This window comes from Podarcis erhardii (genome assembly GCF_964252035.2).
Source record: "Podarcis erhardii genome assembly, chromosome: 13".
Classification (NCBI taxonomy): Eukaryota; Metazoa; Chordata; class Lepidosauria; order Squamata; family Lacertidae; genus Podarcis; species Podarcis erhardii.
Window position 1 is genome coordinate 29,722,398 of NC_138502.1, and position 22,438 is coordinate 29,744,835.

General features: G+C 43.7%; 2 protein-coding genes across 9 annotated transcripts in view; one reads left to right on the forward strand and one right to left on the reverse strand.

The window, feature by feature from the left end:
- LOC309328060 (acid-sensing ion channel 2) overlaps positions 1 to 22,438 on the reverse strand; it is a 376,555-nt gene that overhangs the window by 274,937 nt on the left and 79,180 nt on the right. The window lies entirely within an intron of this gene.
- On the forward strand, positions 1,042 to 22,229 carry LOC309328144 (uncharacterized protein). 4 transcript variants are annotated; one of them, XM_081838131.1, is made up of 9 exons: positions 1,062 to 1,158; positions 2,723 to 2,857; positions 6,374 to 6,505; positions 7,966 to 8,180; positions 9,490 to 9,778; positions 10,080 to 10,387; positions 13,989 to 14,032; positions 18,772 to 18,930; positions 22,089 to 22,229. In XM_081838131.1, exons 3-8 carry the CDS (start codon positions 6,374 to 6,376, stop codon positions 18,885 to 18,887), a joined length of 1,104 nt encoding a protein of 367 aa, XP_081694257.1. In that variant the 5' UTR covers positions 1,062 to 1,158; positions 2,723 to 2,857; the 3' UTR covers positions 18,888 to 18,930; positions 22,089 to 22,229. The 4 variants fall into 4 exon arrangements, with proteins under 4 accessions (XP_081694256.1, XP_081694257.1, XP_081694255.1 ...); XM_081838129.1 differs by having other exon boundaries at positions 1,063 to 1,158; positions 18,772 to 18,909; XM_081838132.1 differs by having other exon boundaries at positions 1,065 to 1,158; positions 7,984 to 8,180; positions 18,772 to 18,909.

The following is a 22,438-nucleotide window of genomic DNA, read 5'->3' on the forward strand; positions in this document are numbered from 1 at the left end:
TAATTTCACATCATCTTTGCAAGAATTACTAATTATTAGAAATACTAAGATCTGATCATTTGGTTAAGTTATTTCTCACGGGCATCTGTGTCCTCTCTATAGTAGCAAGATAAAGATCCCTTATTTGCATTGACCATACAGTATTTAGCATTGCTGTGGACATTGCTAATGCAGTTAATAAACCTAAAGGGATCATAAATAAATGGAAAGAGGCCATCGCCTAGCAGAGCACATGTTCTGGAGTCAGAAGGTCACAGATCAAATCTCTAACATCTACAGTTTCAAAAAGAAAAGGTTATCCGGTAGCATGGCTGGAAGAGACCCCTGCCTGAAACCCTGGCCAGTTGGGAGTTGATAGCACTGGACTAGGAACAGGGGTGCGAAACCTGCTGCACTCTAGCTCCCATCAGCCCTAGCCACTATGATCAATTGTTGAGTGGTGTTAGTGGGAGTTGTGTGGGGTGTTAGGGGAGGGGTGGTATCTCTGGTGGGGAACACGTTGTGCTCCTGGTGTGGTTTGTCCATCTTTGGTCTCCACCTTGTACTCAGTTCTCATTTGTGGCTCCTAGAAGCTGTCAGCATGTAACAGTGGCTACACACTGGGAACAGCTTCAACTGGCTGGCTAAACCAAGTGAGGGTAGTTGATGGGTCTCAAATCCTTCCCCCGCATGTGAAGACAGGCTCAGTAGACTGAGGGGATGAGAATAATGGTGGGTCCATTGGTCAAGAAGGCAGTTTCTGCATATGCTGTAGAAGGAAGTGAGGGACAGGTAGGGCTCACCAACCTGGGAAGGTAGCCCATCTAAGAGAAAGAAAACTGATGCTAAACCTCCACTGCCTTGTGGGACATCTTTGGGAGATGCCCTGACTCTGCTCTGGCTAGATGAAGGATAGCCATGTGGTGCCCTCAATACATTTGTACTACAACTCCCACCAGTCACAATCAGCATGGGCAACAGTCAAGAATTATAGGTGCTGTAGTCCAGCAACATCTGGAGGTCATCACATTGACTATGCCTGCACTGGATGCTGCTGCCTGGCCGCTGACCTCATTGTCCTCCCCCCACTCAATAAAATGAGCAAACATAGTCATGTCATTTAAACAGAGCCTTTCAAGTGTTCAGGCAGCACCCTCGTGTGGCTAAAAGGAACTAGAGGTAAGCCTCATGATTCTCTCTAGTGCTTGCAACAAGCTCAATAGCACTGAGACATGAAGCTCTAACCACACCTTCTCAGAAAAGACAGCACAGAGTTTGAAAAGGTGCAGAAAGGAGTAGCCAGAATAATGAAAGGGTTGGATAATCTTTCCCTTCCAGAAAATACTAAAGCTTCAGGAGCTATAGATCAGAATAAATTTTTAAAAGACAAGCAAGAGGGAGGCACGTTATGGAGAGAGTGGATGGGGGAGAATTTTTCTCCCCCTTTCCATGATTGAACTTAAGTCCACCCCGTTAAGGTGCTTGGCAGTAGGCTCAACAAGGCACAAGCAACACATAACAAAGGAGATTTGGCTGGTTTGCCAGCTACACCCCCATCTGGAAAAAAAAGGATGGTTTTGATGGGTCTTTGGTTTGGATAAAATGCAATATACTCCATTTCCTGATTCACTGTCACTACACCATACGGTTAAACTGGTCACCTCTCTGTCCATTTCAAGAATGGGGAATTGAGACTAAGGGGGCCACTGACTGGATCCCTTCCTCACTCCAAAGCAACTGCAGACTGGTGATCAATAAAGCCAAAGCCTCCACCTTGCAGCCCATAATTTAGGCAGCTGCTGTGGTGCAAGCAAGTGAATGCCTGGGGTTGCCCTACTCTTCTCTCAGTCTGAGGCAACAGTAGCTATAGGGAGTAGGGTGGTGAGGGGCAGGGAAGTAGTAATTTTGGCGGGTCCTACTTGTCATTAAAAGGTGAGAAAATCTGCACTTTCCAAACTCCCACATTCTACACAACTCTTAAGATTCAGGAGACCTGTTCCCTGCTAATTTGCATCTGCAAGGCTGGGACCTGCCTGCCTCTCCTTATAGAAAGCATTCCAAAAAGCTGAGGCCATCACTGAGAAAGCCCTTTTATAACCACAACCAACTGCATCTCCAAAGCCATTTTTTAGCTGGTACTTCCCATGGCTTGTGATCAGAAAGGAGGACTCATATAGGAGCTGAACTTGAATCTTGCACCTCTGAACTCAGAACCTGATCAACAGGATCCCACTGGGAATTCCAAAAGTGTGAAATCTATTATCATTATTTATTTATATCCTACCTTTTCCCCTGATGTGATAAAAAGCAGCTTAATGGGACTCAATCTTGTTGTCACAGGATCTTGCCTTAATTTTAAAATTATTAACACCTTACATTGTTTTTTTCTACCATTTTAATACAATTATTTTATATTTCTCATTTTTTAAAAAATTGCATTGTTTTTAATTCTTTATTTAATAGTATACTTAACAAACTTTTGTGTTTTATGTGGTCTGTTTTCTTCCTACCTTCTCTACTGATTATTACACACACACACACACACAGAGAGAGAGAGAGAGAGAGAGAGAGAGAGATCTAAAGTTTGTATCAAACTTTATATCATTTATCACTGGATTTTAAGTTTTGTCATCTACATCCTGCTGGACAGCAGTCTGAGTTCAAAGCTCTGCTCAGCCACTGATTTACATAGATTAATTATTTTATATGATCTCTCTGACCCACTTCGTCACCTGTAAACCAGGTGAGCAATGATTGGGCTAAAGAAGCAATAGAGACATCAGTGATGTCATAAAACACCTGCCAGTGTGACAAAAGAGGAGGCTCTGAATAACAGAATCTGATAGACAAGAAGATAACATGAGTAGAGTGAGCACAGGTAAGTGTCTGGGGTGTGGGACAGGGTAAAAGTTTAAGAGTTTAAAATAAAAGAATTGCTGGGCCTCAAATCTTTGTAGAAGCTGTGTCTGCTGGTCTGGAGGTCCTTCCCCTAATCCCAGGAATATGGTACCAAGTTATGATTATTCAGAGGTTAACAAAGGCTCTTTGCATTTTCACAGAGGCACTCTGTTCTGTTCTCAAGGTTCTAGGTCTGAACCCAGGTATTTAAAACAGATTCCAAGGTGAACCCCCAGTGAAGCTAGACTCTAAGAAAGGAAAAGCTAATGTCAGGCAAGGGTTTCAGATGCTGCTGGTTACAACAAAAGTGCTGTGTAGTGGTTAGTGTGTTAGACTAGTGGGGTTCAAAGCCCCACTCAGCTATGAAGTTCACTGGATGACCTTGGGTCAGTCATTCACCCTCAGTCTAACCTACCTCACAGGGCTGTTGTGAGGATAAAATGGGGAGAAATATTTACACCACCTTGAGTGCCTTGGAGGAAAGGTTGGATATAAATGGTGATGGTGATGATATAATCTCCATCATCCCTGGCCATTGGCCATGCTTGCCATAGCTGATGAGAGCAGAAGTTCAACAGCATCTGGGGGCACAGTGTTAGCTATTCCTGGCCTACCAGATTCCAGAATTTGCAGTAAAAAATGAACTTTTAAACCCACTAAAATGAAGCTTTTTTAGTGCCAGCAAAGGGCTTGTAATCTATACCCACTGCTCCCAAAGATCCTATTAGTACTAGAGTCAAATAACAGGCAAAAGGTTCAGTTCCTTCCATGAAGGCAAAAGGGATAATGGTATAGTGGTGATAGCTTTGGACCAGGTTCAAATCCCAGCTCAGCCATGGATCTCACTGGATAGCCCTAGGCAAACTGCTCTCTCTCTCTCTCTCTCTCTGTGTGTGTGTGTGTGTGTGTGTATTCCCTCCCCCACCCCAACCTTCCCCAACTACTATAATTAACAGGCTGTATTTATAAAGCAATATTGAACTCTAATGGTCATTCCTTCTAGCCAGAGGATCCTGGAGTTTCTAGTTATTTTGAGGAGGTCTGGAGATTTCTGACCATAAAGAACACTGAGAACTAGAACTACAATCCCTTTGATTCTGGGGGTGGGGTTAGAATGGCATGCAATGCAGATATGCTCATTATGTTGCTATTAGGATAAAATATGTCCTGTCTTTCAGTCAAAGACATCTCAAGCTGGATAACATTAAAAGCAATCATGTAATCATTAAAAGGACAGCAGCATAAAATCACAAGGGGCACAGTAAAAAGACCGTCAATAATATTAAAATTAGCAGCACAGCCACCAAAAAACAGTTTCACTTCTATTAGTAGTAGTAGCAGAAGTAGTAGTATACCACCCTTCATCCATAGATCTCATGGCAGTTCACAGCATAAAAATACAGGATAAGACAAAATACATAATAAAAACAAGAACAGAACAAAACAATAACCCCCCTCCCCTTCTAGCCCAAGTGTGTGTTGGAAGAATCAGATCTTTGCAGCTAGCTGAAAGAAGGCCTAGTGTGTCAGCAGGCGACATCCTTGGGCAGCTACTAAGAGCCTGATGATGATGATGCCACTCTCCAGGACCCCCTTTTTCCAGCTCTCAAACTAGCACTGAGTGGTAATTAGTGTAATTGCCCTCAATGCTGTGGAGGGATGCGACATGACCTCAGAGCATTGTGGACAATTACAATTACGGCAGCTGCCTGTAGGGTGGCCAGGTCTCCTACCTTACAGAGGACAGCCGTCTATTCGAAGGGCTGTCAGAGGAAATATCTGGCCTAAGTCCTGTTTAAAGCTAAAGGAGGAGGAGGAGGAGCACCATTGTGTCCCTGACCTCTCAGCAGCAGTCACTGCCTCTTTTCAGGAGGGGGCAGAGGGCAAGCTGGCACTCTGCCCTCATTTGTTGTCTGTTTTGAGGATATATAAATGGCCACTCCAGTGTTAATCAGAATGCCAACTTCCTCCTCCTGTGTCTGGTGGGAAATCATGTGGCGGGGGGAGGTTGCTGACTGTAAGGAAGAGGGGGGAGGAGGAGGGTGCACACTAGACCCCACCACTACCACTTCTGTGAAGCAGCTGTGAAGAGAGGCAGAGTGCTCCAGGAAGGGCTACCTAGGTAAACTTAAAGGACTCGTCCTTCTTCTGTTTGTGTATTTCTAGTCACAGGTTCAAAAGTTCCTTTTTTTGTCCTGCCATTTTCCCCGGGAAACCCCACGGTTTAGTGCTGAATCACAAAAAAAGTCGGGTTTTCTGCATTTTGATGTTTGTTCTAGTTCATTGGTAAACAGTGGGGTTTCCCAGGGAAAGTGGCACGACAAACAACAACACCACCACCACACTATTGGACCCGTGACTAGAAATCATGGGACAAACGAAGTGTGAATGAATCCTGAGAAGGCCCTGTATCACATACCTGTCATTGTGTACCTCCAATGGAAGTGTGGTACAGCTGTCAGCATTAATGTGACTGCCTTGGCAGGTTTGCATGGAAGGAGGTGGTCCTTAAGGTATGCTGCTTGGTCCCAAACTGTTTAGCACTGGAGTGAGGAACCTTTTGCAACCTGAGGGCCAAACTCCCTTATGGGCAACCTCCTGGGGGCCACATGGCAGGGATGGGCAGGGCCAGAGGAAGAAGCGGGCAGAGCAACAGGTGTGACTCTTAGCTTTGTACAGTCAAAGCCAAAGGTTTCTACCTACAACCACATCCTGCACATCTCTCTCCATCAGTTCAAGTACATATTCCAGCCGGGGGGGTGGGACAACTAAAGCAGGTGTGGGGAACCTTCGTCCCTCCAGGGCCCACCATCCCAGGCCATTTGCTGGAGCTGATGGGAGTTGCAGTTTAGCAATATTTGAGAGAGTCACAGGTTCCACATCTCCACACTAATGGAAGACACAGAGCAGAGCCATTTTAGGGTGCAGCCTGGAAAGGGGTGTGGTTGGATAAGAGTCCCAAGGGAAAAACAGAGAGGCCTAGAGGACTGATTTCAAGGGTGAGGTTCCAAATCCCTGGTTTAGGGCCCTAAAGGTTTGAAGCTAGCACTGGATTTGGCCTGGAATTCAAATAGTATGTTGGTATAATATTCAATTTACACTGTTTCTGAGCCCTGTTGTATCCCTCTGAAGCAAGATAGGCTTGGGGGGGGGTGCTTCTGATTCCTACCATAACAGGGTAAATAAGCACTCTTCCCACAAAACTTTGCTCTTTTCATTGATTTTGAATATGAAGCATTCACCACCCTAGCAAGAGCAAAAGCCCACTTTTTGAAGCTGAAAAGCTTTCATCGCCTCTACAAATACCAAACTTTGCACGGGGAAACTTGAATCTGAAAACCAGGGGTGGTAGGCACATTGAATTTGAATGAGCATGACCAAGTGGGGGACCTTCAATTTCAATGGGCCTACGCCAAGTAAAACTTAGTTGACTACCACTACAGATGCTTAGAAAAGTTGGCCCCATTTCTCAGTTTAATCTTTGCTGTTTTCCAAGATGCCAGGCACAGAAGCAAGCCATGGGAAAACCTTTTTCACCAGGAAAATGGGGCCCCTCCAGCGCCAGCTGCGCCAGGGGGAATATGGAATGTTCCAGTTTTCCCCCATGTTTGAAAGTGACTTTATCCAGGTAAGCCCCTGGGAGGTTTGGTGCGGGTGTAGGAGGCAGGAATCTAAACAGGTACAAAGGAGAGGTGCAGGCCAGCAAGGCTAGATAAATGGTTGCATTCCTAAAATGATAGGTTCCTGGGCCTTAAAAGTTCTGCTCTTGGTTAGTGTATCATTATTCCAAGGGGAGCCAACATGGCACCCTGCAGGAGTTGTTGGACTACAACTCCCCTCAGCTCCAGCCAGCATGGCCGATGATGATGGGTGTTGTACTCCAACATCTGGAGGGCTCCAGGTTGGCTACCCCTGAATTATTATCCACACATCACAGATTAGTTGTTTGGGATTAGTTAAAGCCTGCATGATTTGTGATGCATCAGGCAAATGCAGCTCACCAGCTATAGACACTTGGTAACGTTCTACCATTTTTTCTGTTCCAAGCTACCAGCCCATGTCTGTTGATGGATTTTGAGGCAATTATGTTAAATACCAACTTGTCAGATTCAACACTTGTACCCTTTGGGGTTAAGTCATTCATTCATATATATATATATATATATATATATCTCAGCCTTCATAGCTGGAGGAATGTCAGAAGGAAATTATATTCAGTTTATATATTCACCAGATTCTCCACAAATACATTGAGTTCAATCCGAACTTAGTTGCACTTAGATCCCACTGAAATCTCATATGAAATACATATGATACTGTAAGGGTGATATTTAACTAACTTTTACTCAGAGTACACCTGCTGAAATAAATGGATTTAAGTTAGTCATGTTCATTAATTTCAGTGGATAAGAACATAAGAAGAGCCTACTGGATTAGGCCAGTGGCCCATCTAGCACAATATCCTATTCTCACAGTGGCCAACCAGTTGCCTGCGGGAAGCCTTCAAGCAAGACCTGAGCTCAAGAGCACTCTCCCCTCCTGTGGTTTCCAGCAACTGGTATTCAGAATCATTTACTGTCTCCAACCAAAGAGCGCAGACAACATAGCTAGTAGCCATTGACAGTCTTATCCTCTGTGAATTTATCTAATCCTCTTTTTAAATCTGTCTAAGCTGCTGGCCATCACTACCTCCTGTGGGAGCAAATTCTATAGTTTTAATTATGCACTGCATGAAGAAGTGCTTTTTTTTGGTCTGTCCTGAATCTATACTGGTTAAAAATTAGTTGAATATCACCCAATGAAAATAAAATTTTAAAGGGCAGGCAGCAAAGAAAAGTACATGTAATTTCCACTGTAGGTTAGTCCCTCTCCAAACACAAACACTAGCAATAAGGATTCATCCAGCCTTCCCCAACCTAGTGCCCTCTAGATGTTTTTCTACTGCAACTCCCATCAGCCCCACCAACAGCATGGCCAACCATCTGAGATTATTGCAGTTGTGTTACAAAACATCTAGAGGGGCACCAAGTTGGGGGAGGCTGGTTGAGATACCGTCCATTTTTAGAAGGCAGGAAACTGTGTGTTAAGTCTATCTTGTACCCTCAGATCAGCAAACAAGGTGGCCCAGTTGAGATCCACAACCAGGAGCATATTGTGACTCTTGGCATTACCTCTACAAGCCCTGTCCTGCTGATCCCAAATGTGCTGCTCCTGGCACGGCCCATTGCCCCATCTGAAGAGCACACTACAAAGGCAAAAAGCATCTTCCACCATCACCCACCACCAAGATATGAGCTAACCAGGTGAGTCTTTCTGCAGTGGCATCAGGGGCATGCCCAGGTGACAATATCCCATGCTCAGTGAATTTCCATAGCACATCACAGGAAACAAGGGAAGTGGGGCTTAATTTGAGTCACGGGTCTCAATGGCTCAGCCCTGGAACCTATATTCACCTGTTCTGGTTGTTCTGTATTTGCCCAAATGGCTTTTGTGGGAACTGTGTGTCCTCATCACCAGCAAACCTGTGGCTGAATTGGAGGATATTGTGGGAATGCCTCCCTGCTTGAAATGCCAACAGCCATGTGCTTTGAGGATGATTGTTTTTGTAAAAGGTTGATGGCAAAAATTCCAGTTATCATTGTAGTAGCATGACTTCAACATGCAAAGGATGCTGGCAAAAGCAGACTCTTTTTTCCCCTGTACAGCAAGCACTGGAGGTTTGCTCTTCCTAGAACTTTTGCTTCATTGGTGAAATCACAGATGAGTGAAGAGTAAGCCCCAGGTTCCTCCCTATCCTTTTGGCAGCTGAGAAACCAACCCCAGAGTAAGGCTAACTTGAGGGGGGGATTGGTATTTGCATCCTAATGCAAATTCTGTGAAGACAACTCCATGAAATCGCACAGCATTGGGCTTTTCAAAATGTATACAGTGGTACCTCGGGTAAAGAACTTAATTCATTCTGGAGGTCCATTCTTAACCTGAAACTATTCTTAACCTGAGGTACTACTTTAGCTAATGGGGCCTCCCGCTGCTGCTGTGCTGCTGCCATGCGATTTCTGTTCTTATACTGAAGCAAAGTTCTTAACCCGAGGTGCTATTTCTGGGTTAGCGGAGTCTGTAACCTGAAGCATCTGTAACCTGAAGCGTCTGTAACCCGAGGTACCACTGTATGAGCAAGCTTATAACAAGTGTTTCAAACTACTAGTCCACATGATTCATCCTCCCGCTATTAAAGATACAAATGAATAAATTATCTTGGATTGAAAAGAGTACACATAGAAACATAGGAAGTCGCTTTGTACAGATTCACATCAACAGTCCATCTAGCCCTATATTGTCGATATTGACTGGCACCAGCTCTCCGGGGTTTCAGACAGAAAACACTCCCAGCCCTGCCTGGAGATGACCCAGGGTTGAACCTGGGACCTTCTGCAAGCCAACCAGATGCTCTGCTGCTGAGCTACTGAGACAGAGCATCTGCTTTCTTACAGATTAACTTTCATTGCTTTCTTCCTTACAGATTATCATTTCAGTGGTGCACAACAGTAAGCTGCAGTTTTTAAAGCCTTAACTGTTCCCAATCTCACTCCCTCAACACACACACCTATGCAGGTTATTCCCTTTGCGTTACGTCAAGATCAGCATCCACAATGCAGAGAAAAAGCAGCTGCGGTTCAAGCTGGTGAGTGGCCGCACCTTCTACCTCCAGCTGTGTGAGTCAGACAAGCGAGGTGATCTCTTTGATGCCTGGGTCAGGATTGTCCAAATGCTGCGGCCGCCCTCCGAAGAAAACCTTGATGAGCATCCAAAGAAGAAGAAAGGGAAGAAGCCCAAAAGCCTGAAACCCAGTTCGTCAGCTCCATCACTGCCTCTCAAAGACAAAGTGAAGAACGCTCTCAAGGTCAGTAAGCTCTGGCCCCTGGGAATTGGTGGAGAACAGAATGGGAAGAAGAGGGAAATGGAGCAGGCCTTATATATATGGGTTTGCATCCTGGGGAAGAGTGGGTTAAGGATGAGCCCTGTACCTGTGTCTCAGGTGGGACATCAAGGGCTTCAAAGCCCAGCCTCCTGCTGCCTAGCTGGTGGTTTAGAGAACTGGAACAATATCTGTACGTGGAGGGTGGGAGAGATTTGGAGCTGAAAGTCATGACTCTTTGGTCATCTTTCTCCCTGGCTGAATGCCCCATTCTCCATTTCCTCAGAGTTCATCTCCTAAACATGCATCTTCAGGAAAGCGCAATTGGAATATTCACACTGCCACCAAAATGGCCAGTGCCCAGGAATTTGAGACCAAGAAAACAAGTGAGCCAATCATATCTTCAGACAGCTCGGGCAGCCTCCAGCCTCTAACACCAGCACTGCCTTCCAAATCAGAGAACACACTCACAAAGGATCCTGAACTGCCTCTAGAGGCCCAGGAGCTGGCTGAGAAGTCAGAAAAGGAGGCCGCTGAATTGAGCCCCAACCGGAAGAGCTACGTTGGCGAGAAAAGTGGCTCCCAGACTAAGAGGTATCAAGAGGGATAATAATAATAATAATAATAATAATAATAATAATTTTTTATTTATACCCCACCCTCCCCAGCCAAGGCCGGGCTCAGAGCGGCTTACAAGCAATAATAAAAACAAGATGAATGATTACAACTTAAAAACAAAAATAAAATACAACATTAAAATAATGGAACATTAAATATTAAAATGTAGCCTCATCGCAGGAGGAGAAGGAAAAGAAAGAAAAAAAGAGAGGGAGGGAGGGAATCAAATTGGCTCCAAGCCAAAGGCCAGGCGGAACAACTCTGTCTTACAGGCCCTGTGGAAAGAAATCAGATCCTGCAGGGCCCTGGTCTCATGAGGCAGAGCGTTCCACCAGGCCGGAGCCAGAGTTGAAAAGGCCCTGGCTCTGGTTGAAGCCAAACTAACTTCCTTAGGGCCAGAGACCACTAGGGTGTTGTTATTTATGGACCTTGAGGCTCTCCGTGGGGAATACCAAGAGAGGCGGTCCCGCAGGTACGAGGGTCCTAGGCCGTGAAGGGCTTTAAAGGTCAAAAGCAGCATCTTAAATCTGACCCTGTACTCCACCGGGAGCCAGTGCAGCTTGAAAAGCACTGGGTGAATATGCTCCCATGGCAGAGACCCCGTGAGGAGCCTCGCTGCAGCATTCTGTACCCGCTGGTGTTTCTGGGACAGCTTCAAGGGCAGCCCCGCGTAGAGCGAATTACAGTAGTCAAGCCTGGAGATGACCGTCGCATGGATCACTGTGGCCAGGTCGGGGCGGGAAAGGTAAGGAACCAACTGCTTGATGCGGCGAAGGTGGAAAAATGTCGCCTTGGCTGTTGCTGTAACTTGCGCCTCCATGGAAAGGGAAGCGTCAAGGATTACACCCAAACTCTTAATGGAACGCAATAGCACTAATTGGGCCCCCGCAAGAGAAGGGAGTTGGTCCCTCATCCCCATGCCATCCCGACCTAGCCATAGGACCTCTGTCTTCGAAGGATTTAGTTTCAATCGGCTCCCATGAAACCATCCAGCCACAGCTTCCAAGCATCTGGTCAGTGTGTTCGGGGTCGAGTCGGTGTGGCCATCCATCAGCAGATAGAGCTGAGTGTCATCAGCATATTGGTGACAGCCCAGCCCAAAGCTCCGGATAATCTGGGCAAGGGGATAGCTTGCGTGGCCCCAGGGGGAGTGCATAGCTGGGAAAATTGTGCAGTCTCTCATCTTTCTCCAGACCAGCTCTACCATTGGGAAGAGTAAGGCAGTGTCTTCTGAGGGCTGGGAGGTGGGATCAGCAGCATCAGCCCCCTGGCCATTCCAATCTGATGGAAGACAGAGTTGTGTACACCACCTAAACTAGCCTGTCAATCTCAACGGTGGTGGAGGATACTGTTACAAGTGTTGAAGAAAGATTCAACCTGCCTCTATACATGGGGAATTGGGCATGGGCCGCACAACTTTGTCCTTTGCCTCAGGCAGAAAAATGTCTTGGGCTGACCCTGCTTAGAAAATACTGGGGAGGATTCTGGGGAAGTTGCTATGTTGCATGGGGGATATACTACTTCCATGGTCTCCCTTCCTCAATCATTGACATGATGACTGGAGTCGTTCCATTAGAACAAGGATGGGCATCATCATGGCCTCCAGATGACAGTAGACTCCATCCCCCAGCCCAGATTGTCTAGAGCCACAGAGCATCAGGATTCCCAGCCCACACTCTGCCTGAGGAGGCTGAAATTTTGAAGGACCCAGCAACCTCCCAGAAAACCCACCCTAGCTCTGGACCTGCCACTATCACCCTTGAGGTGCCAGAAGCAGAGAACACACTGAAGCTCAGCATGTGCACTATTTAATTACAAGGGAGAGGGCTTTTCCCTACCCTCCTCAATTACAGAATCCCCTCCAAAAACATGCCCCCCAGGTGCCTATGTTGCAACCCTTTCAGCAGAAACTTCCAAGTTTTACCTTATTCTTAACCATGCTCAACTTAAAAATGTTAAGGAAAAGAACTGTATCAAGTTTATGTAACAAAAAAATAATTTTATCCCACTCATAAAAGTAAGGGTAAAAATATTAAAGCAAGCATTCTTATCACCTTTATAAAGGCAAAATGCCCATTAAAGCATATGGAAATGAGTGTTCCTTAATAACAATTTGGCCAAAAGCTTTTCAACAGAGCCTTCTTCAGTGGCCTGATATTTGCTTAGGCTTTGATGTAGAGGAACTTCATTCCTGAAATGAGAACAAGTTGAATCTAAACGCAAGACACTTACCTCCCCTCAATTTCTCATTTTAGTGTTATCATCAGGAAATAATAATAATGTTGGGAGACATCAATAAGCCATAAAAGCACAGAGCTGTGTGCTCTTTTCAGAGCCAGGCAAAAGCATTTCTGTTCTCCCAGGGATTATAAACTGCTACAGCTTGGTCTTGTTTTTGTCACTTTTTTTTTTTTAAAGAGGATTGCATTCTTATATTGCTGCTGATTATGTTATGATATAAATGGATTGTGTGCCAGTCTGAAATCTAAATAGGCTGGTGATATTTAAATGTTTCAGACAAACAAACAAAGGGCTCATCCACACTTCCATTTGTGCCATGCTTTCTAGGCACAGGTCTTCACCTTAAAGAGCACTTTTTCTTTTGCTCCACTACTGCCCCTTTGAAAACCTGCTCTTTAATGCCAAATAGAAACAAACAGCAATTCAGGTTTTTCACAGATTGTTGTTTGCTCCGATTCAGAAATAAAGAGCAAATTTTCATAAGGAAAGCATCAAGGCAAAAAAAAAAAGGAAGCACTCAGACATGATGCTTTTTAAAGCTTTATAGCGTAGGACTGTGCCTAGACACAAAAGGAAGTCTGGATGAGTCCAAATACTCCAGAGGAAGAGGCAAGCAGTGGTATGAACTGCAGATCAGGATCCTGCTGAGTTACCAGGAAGAAGCATGGCAGCCAAGTCTAACATAAAGCTCTTCAGTCTCCATGGGATAGCTCCTGGTACAGTATCTTTGATAGAACAGCTCCTTCACCAGGCGCTTGCAAATTCAGCTACTGATGGAGAGTGCCCTAGCTGCTCCAGCTCACCACACACTGGGCCTGCTTTCACAGCTCAGATACTGCTGAACAGCTCCCTGGCTAATCCTGGTCTCTTTGCTCAAATATCTAGTCATGCTGCTTGGGTCTTCCCCTCAGAGTTTGGGGTTGGTGAACATAGGAGTGGTGGGACGCAGGATATAACGGCGCTTAAAGGTGGAGGGATGGAGAGCTTGGCAGTTCAGCGGTAGCAGATGGAGTAGTTCTGGCCTCAAAACTTTTTTAGCTTGAATAAGATACAGTACAAATAGAAAACCAACAGAAAGTTCATTTGTTTTCTCTTTCTATCTCAGTTTAACATGGAGATGTGGCTCGATGGCATTTTTTTTTTTTACTGTCATGTGCACAATCTTATGTTAAATATTTGTGGCAGAGAGGAGAGAGAGAGCGCTTTGGGCAACTGCACAGGAGTGCATGCATGTTTGTGCATCTTATTTCACTGTGCAGACAGTTAGAAATTGGGGGATGGTCTTATGCAGTCAAACAACATGGGTTCCTAATGAGGGGCACTCTTTTTATTTCAGAAAATCTGACATAAAAAGCCATCGAAGCAGCTCAGGAGAGAAAGGTAGGAGAGATGTCTGCACCATCGAACAAAATCTCACTTCTCTGTGACTTCCCCACCTACCCAACCCCAGTGCAAACACAGACAGACTGCCTGGGCAACAACCACCACATACTGTATGGTCAGAGCTAAGAAAGGACCAGGCTTTGGGAAGGAGGTATGAAGCTCTGGAAGGGTCCTAGAGTCCTCACATCTCCTTCACAAAGCTGGGAAAGGACTAACTAGGCTTTAGGAATGAAGCAGGATGATTCTAGGACCCCATCAAAGCTCTTGCGCCTCCTTCCCAAAGCCCAGCACCTTGCTCACCTGGCTTTGGGAAGACAGTGCAAGGGCTGAGAGGGCAGCATCAAATGATGCTCAGGGCTGCAAAAAAAAAGAAAAAGAAAAAAGGCCTTGAGGGCTGCATGCAGCTCACATTTGCTCAGTTTCAGCTGATGTGCCAACTGCAGCCTCTTCTAGAAAAAGCACCTCTTGCCGCAGTTTCTATTTTATTTTTTAATTCATTTAGAGCATTTGTACCCCACTCTTCGGCCAAAAAGGCTCCCAGGGTGGCTCCTATACAGTCATTTAAATGGTTTATATGCAATCAGTTAGTCATTGCCTGCAAGCTTACACTCTATGTATTTATTTATTTTTTTAAAACCTGACAGGGAGAGGAGGAGGAGGAGAAAAATTCAGGCACCATTTCTTAACTAGTACTTCTTTTAACACAGAATCAGTGCAGGGGGGCAGGATGTTTCTGCTGGTCTTTCAGCAGAGCTGATGGAATGAGTCCTACTTCCCATCTCTTCCGCTGATGGAATGGCTGCTGCCAGCTGACAACTGAGGGAGAAAGGAGGCCTGACAGAGCTGGTATTCCAGCACATACTTTGGTTGCTTTAAGACTAGAGTACTGTAATGAGCTTTATGTGGAGCTGCCCTTGAAACACATTCAGAAACTGCATAGGCACATAGAAAGCTGATGTATACCAAGGCGGTCTATTGATCCATCTAGCTCAATCTCTCCAGGGTTTCTTTCCTAGTCCTCCCTGGAGATACTAAGGACTGAACCAGGGATATTTCACATGTGTGGAAATGTGCTCTGTCACTGAGCTACATTCATTTAAGCAGTGCAAGTTTTTTTAAAACCAAAACCAATAACCAGCTTGTGAAAGAAAAATCTCTGACCATTAGCTAACACACTAGATTCCAGAAGCACCCTGTTTGTCCACTATGCTATACAAATGCAATACTGCAGCAGCATTTTAAACATATATTTAAACTCTCTCTCTGAATGCCCTACCCACTCTGAGAAGGCTGCATTAACCCCTCTGCTCTGTCATGGGCTTCTAGTCCTGCAACAATCCGTCTGTTTCTCCCTGAGCTGTATATTCATTCTTCCTTTCCTCCATTTATCCTCTGCTGCTATGCCTCTCTCTTCCATATTTGTTCCTTTTTTTAGCAGAAATGGCCCAAGGCATTTTGGTGTCTGAGGCAGAAAATCAAAATGGCACCTCTCGTAATGAAAATAATTGGCAATTTTCTCCCCCTTAATGGTGCTCCAAAAGCTGCTGCCTCGCCCTGCCTAATGGGAGAACTAGCCCCGCTTTATAGCAGCCTTCATCTTTCCTGCCTCCCCTCCACATGCCTACCTCCCTTCATGTGTAATGATCAGCACTTCTCACCCATGTGTCATTTGCTTCCAGACCCAAACGAAGGATCTGTGCACTATCACAAAAAACTCTCGATGGCCTGGGCCCTGCCTGCATTAAATAAATTCTTCTTCCATGTGTCCATCCTGCCCATGGACATGAGAACCTTCCCAGCCTCCAGCCCCCCCATTTTCTAAAATAAAGTCTGTGAGGAAGCAGAAAGGTACTTTGCAGGAAGAAAACCTCCACTTTGGAACTTCCCAACAAGAGGAGCATGCCCAGGGGCTTCATGGCTGGACTTTCAGAGACGTGTGCATCTCGGCAACTTTTAAAAGACACTGTGGTAGCTCTTACTGGGTTGGCCCTCTGCAATTTTATTATTTATATATTTTATCTATCACATTGATAACTTGTTTTTCCTCCAAGGAACTCAAGGTAGCATGCATAGGTCATAAGATTTTATGGTAACTATATTCGTAATGTATTTTTGTCGGTGTTTGTCCTTTGATGCTATGGCCTGTCGGCTACGCAAATAAAGTCTATTCCTATTCCATAGTTCTCTCCCCCACAATAACCCTGTGACGCAGGTTGGGCTGAGAAACTGTGACTGGGCCAGGGCCACCCAGTGAGCTTCATGGCTTAATGGGGATTTGAACGCTGGTCCTAGTCCAACACTTTAAGCCCTACACCATTCTGGCTCTCTTTTAAGTGTATTTCTAGGCTACATGTTTTCTAAACATTTTTTTTTCAAGGCTCTGATTGCAATTACTTACTTAATAACTACACACACACACACACAGCACCAATAGCTAGCATTCCCTAAAGTGGCGCACAATGCAATTTAAATGCCATAACCCATTAAAGCAACAACAAGCAAAACAAAAGCAATCACAATTGAAAGAAGTGTTAAAAACCACCAGCAGCAAGTCATAAAAGCAGCATTTTTAAAAAACATTAAAAGAATTTTTAAGAATTTATAAACACCTGGGGAAATAATAATTTTTAAAAGCCCTTCGCGTAGCATTAAAAGAAACCCCCATAATGAGGGCATTAAGCCCAGCCTTTCCTTGAATGACTGGGAGCAAGACAGCCTAGAAATGGTTAGCACACACACACACCCCTCCTCCATTTAGTCTTTGCCTTAATGAAGAGGGAGAAAAGCAACACAGTGGCAGAGCACAGGCCTCCCCCTCCACACACACCCCACTCCATTTTTTTTGCACACAAGGTCCCAGGCTCAATCTAGGGCAGCTTTGGCTAAAGGCTCTTGAATGTGAATGGGTTTGGTCAAACTCATGCTGGTAGCTTCGAGAACACTGTCCAACCATCTCGTCCTCTGTCGTCCCCTTCTCCTTGTGCCCTCAATCTTTCCCAACATCAGGGTCTTTTCCAGGGAGACTTCTCTTCTCATGAGGTGGCCAAAGTATTGGAGCCTCAGCTTCAGGATCTGTCCTTCCAGTGAGCACTCAGGGCTGATTTCCTTCAGAATGGATACGTTTGATCTTCTTGCAGTCCATGGGACTCTCAAGAGTCTCCTCCAGCACCATAATTCAAAAGCATCAATTCTTCGGCGATCAGCCTTCTTTATGGTCCAGCTCTCACTTCCATACATTACTACTGGGAAAACCATAGCTTTAACTATACGGACCTTTGTCGGCAAGGTGGTGCCTCTGCTTTTTAAGATGCTGACATCATCTTTACTCTCTCTCTTTAAACTCCTTGTGCGTGTCCCCCTGCACTTCCTCTGTCTTTTGCTCCCCCCTCCCATTTTTCCTCCTTGCCACACATTCAAAATTACGCCAAGGACCATATGAAAACAGACCCAGGCAAGGGTGCGGTCCGCCCCGTGTGTCATCCCTGGGGGGATGATTTCGCCACGCTGCCCCCCTGGGATGCTTGCCGTGCGCCACTCTGGGTGCTGGAGCAGCTAGCTCCACCTCTGGACCCAGGGCCACATCAAGCCCCCACGCAGAGTAGAAAGTAACACACCAGACAGAGCGATGATACAGTTTGCTATGCAGCAGCTTTGTGCACCACATACTCCCCTCTCTCACGCTATCGGGTTGCAGGGCAGAGGGAGAGAAAGTGAACAATAGGGCTCTTCCACCATCTCTGCTGAGAGGCCAGCTGCCTTTGGTCCTCCCCCAGCTGCCACCTACCAGCAGCCAGTCTATCAGGTTACCTGAACCAAAAATATTTATTCATTTGTTCTTTTACACTCCACCGTTCTTCCAAGGAGCTCAAGTTGGCATGCATGGCTCTCCCCCTCCCCATATCCCCCATGAGTAGATTAAGCTGAGAGATGGTGGTTGGCCCAAAGTCGCCTAGTGAGCTTCATAGCCAAGTGGTGATTTGAACCCTTGTCTCCCAGGTCCTAGTCTGACACCCTAACCACTATGCCATACTGTCATTCATTATCAGTCATTAATTCCTGCTAGTAATTAAAATAACTGTAACTTTAAGAACTGGTGCCTGAGATTGTTTCTAGACAGCCTGTTGGTTGAGCAATCATCCTGATTTGTTTGCAGGGAGATTAGACAATGTTGGTTATTTAATGAGCATTTATTATCATTTTTTTCTGGGGAGGTTAGATGGCATTGCATAAAAAATAATAGAAGTTATCTTGCCCTTACACTTTCCGGTACATTTTCCTATCACCTTCCTTATCACAAAGAAATCTGAACTTTTGGGGAAGTGGGTTTGTTCCACAAGACCTCCCAATCAACTAAAATTGCACAATCCGATTTTGCTGGTATGTGATTGAATCTCACCCAAAAATAGCCACAGTCTAGAAGCACCCTGAGTTTACATTTCTCCTCTCCTGCACACCCTTCACCCTCCCCATCCCTTTTTCCTTATGTGTTTCACTTCTGGTTTTGTAAGTGACTGCGAGAAACCTATTTGACTAAATGATCATGGTATAAAAATACTTTACATGCATAAATATATCACTTCCCTCCTCTTCCACATGTATCCATCTCTCACACAATATGTTTTTGTCCACCCAGACACCATCTCCCTGCCATCAGTCCTATCCTTTCACTCCTCAGCCTCCTCTGGCTCAGTCGCATCTTCCGGGACCTGACTTTCAGTTCTTTGGTTTTTCATCAGGCAGGAAGCCAAGCAAAATTCTCTCCCTCATCAGATCTTGCTCCTGGGGAAGCACAAGGAAGGACAAGCGGAGTGCCAGAGCCCGGGCCAGAGGGAGGAAACGCAGAGGGGAGTGAAACCAGGAGCTAGAACTAAGAGGTGACAAGAAGAACTATAGAGGTTGGAGACTGAACAAGAAGTTACTGAATGACGTGAAAATAAAACAAAAGGCTCAAGAATTGCTAAAGGAATTCTTTGAAATTAACATGGCACAAAATACGGATATTAGAATAATATGGGACACCAGTAAGGCCTTCATACGAGGATTTTATATCCAACAAAATATATTACAAAAAAGAATTAGAGAAGCAAAGTTAAATCAAATTAGACAAGAAATTGAAAAGAATGAGAAAACATTAGCAAAATCTCCCAAAGATAAAATCACAAACCAAAATATTAAATTAACACAATTACAACTCTCAGCATTATTAAATAAAGAAATAGAGAACAATGTTTTATGGATGAGGCAAAACATTTTCAAATTAGTCATTAAGCCCGGGAAATTGTTGGCATGGCAGCTGAAAAAGAAACAGAAGGAAATGCAAATTAATAAACTATTACAAAATGGGAAATTAATAGATACTGAAGAGGATATAACCAAATCTTTCCTAGATTATTTTTAGAAACCTCTATAAGGCAGGGCCGGAGGCTGAGCATGAAATTATAAGTTATTTCCAAGGGAAAGAAATACCTAAAATCAATGAAGAAAAAGTAGACCAACTTAATGCACCAATTACTAGAATGGAATTGCATCAAGTAATTTCAAATCTGAAATTGGGCAAATCGCCAGGCCCAGATGGTCTCTTGTCAATGCATTACAAAATATTAGAGGAGATTATAGCTATACAATTCCAAAATATAATGAATAAAATAATGCAGGACGGAAAGACTCCAGAGACTTGGCAGGATGCAAACATAGTTCTGATCCATAAACAAGGTTCCCCCCACGAGTCAGTAAGAAGTTATAGACCAATATGATTGTTAAACAATAATTACAAAATATTTACAGGAATCTTAGCCAATAGATTAAAATTACATCTAAAAGATATGATAAATCAAGACCAAGCAGGTTTCTTACCAAACAGACATATGAAAACCAATATGAGTTGTAATTGATTTAACTGAATATCTGGAATTAAAACCTAGCAAAAAACCTGCTTTCATGCTAATAGACACAGAGAAAGCTTTTGACAACTTCTCTTGGTTTTTTTTACAGAAAGTTTTGGATGAATCTAAGATGGGAGAAAGGTACACCAGAGGTATAAAACTGATATGTCAGAAACAACAAGCCTGTCTCATAATTAATGGAGGGAAGTCAAAACATTTCTCAATCGAAAAAAGGACGAGACAAGGCTGCCCCTTATTTCCTCCTCTATTTACCGTATATTAACTCTGGAGGTTCTAAATTTGGAACTGAGAAGAGAACAATAAATAAGAGGAATTACAACTGGCAAAAAGGAATTTAAGCTGAGGGCCTTTGCACATGACATAATTTTAACATTGCAATATCCTGGAAAAAGTATTCCTAAAGCAATAGAGAAAATAGCAGAATTTGGTAAGGTCTCTGGTTTCAAGTTAAATAAAACTAAAACTAAAATCATGGTAAAAAATATGTTGGAACAAGAGCAAAAAGATTTACAAACTGAGTCAGGTCTACAAATTGTGAAACAAGCAAAGTATTTAGGTACAGTATTGATATAACAATGAGAAATCTTAATCTATTTGATAATAATTATATTTTTTTAAAAAAAGAAGAGATTTTTTTTTTAAAGAAGAGAAATTTAGAGACATGGTATAGGTTGAAACTATCATTTTTAGGTAGAATCTCTATAATCAAAATGAATATTTTACCTAAGATGTTGTATCTTTTTCAAATGTTACCAATAATTGAAAGAGTATCATGTTTTGAAGACTGGAGGAAGGATTTGTTAAGATTCATTTGGCAGGGCAAGAAACCACGTATAAAATATAAATTATTAATGGACAAGAACGAAAGAGGGGGGTCTTGCCCTGCCAAATCTGAAACTATATTATGAGGCGGAATGCCTAATTTGGGTAAAAGATTGGATAATATTGGAGAGAACAGACATCTTATATCTAGAGAGCCACTGTAACAGAGTCGGATGGCATGCCTATCTCAGTTATAATAAAGCTAAAGTACACAGCGGGTTCACCAGTCACATTCTTAGAAATGCTTTATTTAAAGTCTGGACTAAATATCAACCATTATTGGAGCCACAAACTCCTTGGTGGTTATACCCGCTGGAAGCACATGCTGTGAAAAAACTGAACATGAAAAGACACTGGCCCTCGTATAGACAGTTGATAACAGAAGACCAAGGCCAATTAAAGTTAAAATCATTCGGGGAGCTAAGGCAACATGTATCTGATTGGCTCCAATACCATCAGTTGAATAGTGTCTGTAAATAAGATATCAAAAGAGGTTTTGGTAAAGAAGATTCAAAATTCCAATCAATATTATTAAAAAATAACAAGAAACTTCTATCAAAAGTGTATGACTTCCTATTGGAGTGGGACCTGAAGGATGAATTTGTAAAGGAGGTGCAGATAAAATAGGCCCAAGACATCGGCAGGACTATCTATTTAGAAGAGAATATGGCAAGTAGATATTAACTTTACAGCCTGCTACTCTGTTAAAGAAAACTTTATGAAAATGTTCTTTAGGTGGTACATGACACCAACCAAACTCGCAAAAATTTACAAACTAAAGTCTAACTTATGTTGGAAATGCGGAAAAGCTGAAGGAACAATGATCCACGCTTGGTGGAGTTGTGAAAAGATTAAAAGCTTCTGGCGTGGTGAAAAAATGCTCAGGATTTCCATGGGGGGGGGGGACCAGAGGCATATATACTGGGCATAATAGGGAGTGGTATCCCACAGAATAAGAAAAGATATGCCACAGCAGCAGCTAGAATAGTTCTAGCCAGCAAATGGAAAAGCATATATGCCTAGTAAGTATAGACTAAGTAAGTAAGTAGGTAAAGCAAATATGAAAATGAAATCAGGAATGGCTGTAAGAGATGGAGATTCTTAGAAATGCAATGAAACAATCAAATTAAAATTTAAGGAAGTCGAGCTGTGGTGGAGGGAGGTCACGGGGGTGGGTAAGGTGTCTTGTTTGAGTTTGTAGGGACTATGTGTATTATATGTATTTTGTGTTATTTGTTTTGAGGGGTATTTGTGTTATTTGTATGTATTATTATTTTTCTCAATAAAAATTTTTAAAAAATAAAACAATATTTTTTTTTCCAAAAAAGGAAGGACAAGCGGAGTGCCAGAGCCCGGGCCAGAGGGAGGAAACGCAGGGGGGAGTGAAACCAGGAGCCTATAGGCACAAAGGGCAGGAGTCTCTGCCCCACCTGAAATTCTAAATGTAATAAAGATGTTGGTTGGTTATAGACAGTGTCTTTATCTGACATTTGTGCATGCCTGAAATGTCTCTAGTCACCACGGATGGGTTATTCATTAGCCTTCTGTATCATGACGAACCATCACCCTGACAATGTAAACTACACCCTTACTAATATCAGGCCCATATATTGAGGTTACAACTCACACTTTGCACTCTCCAAGGCCTCTGGTTGTTAGGTCAGGACAATCTCACCCT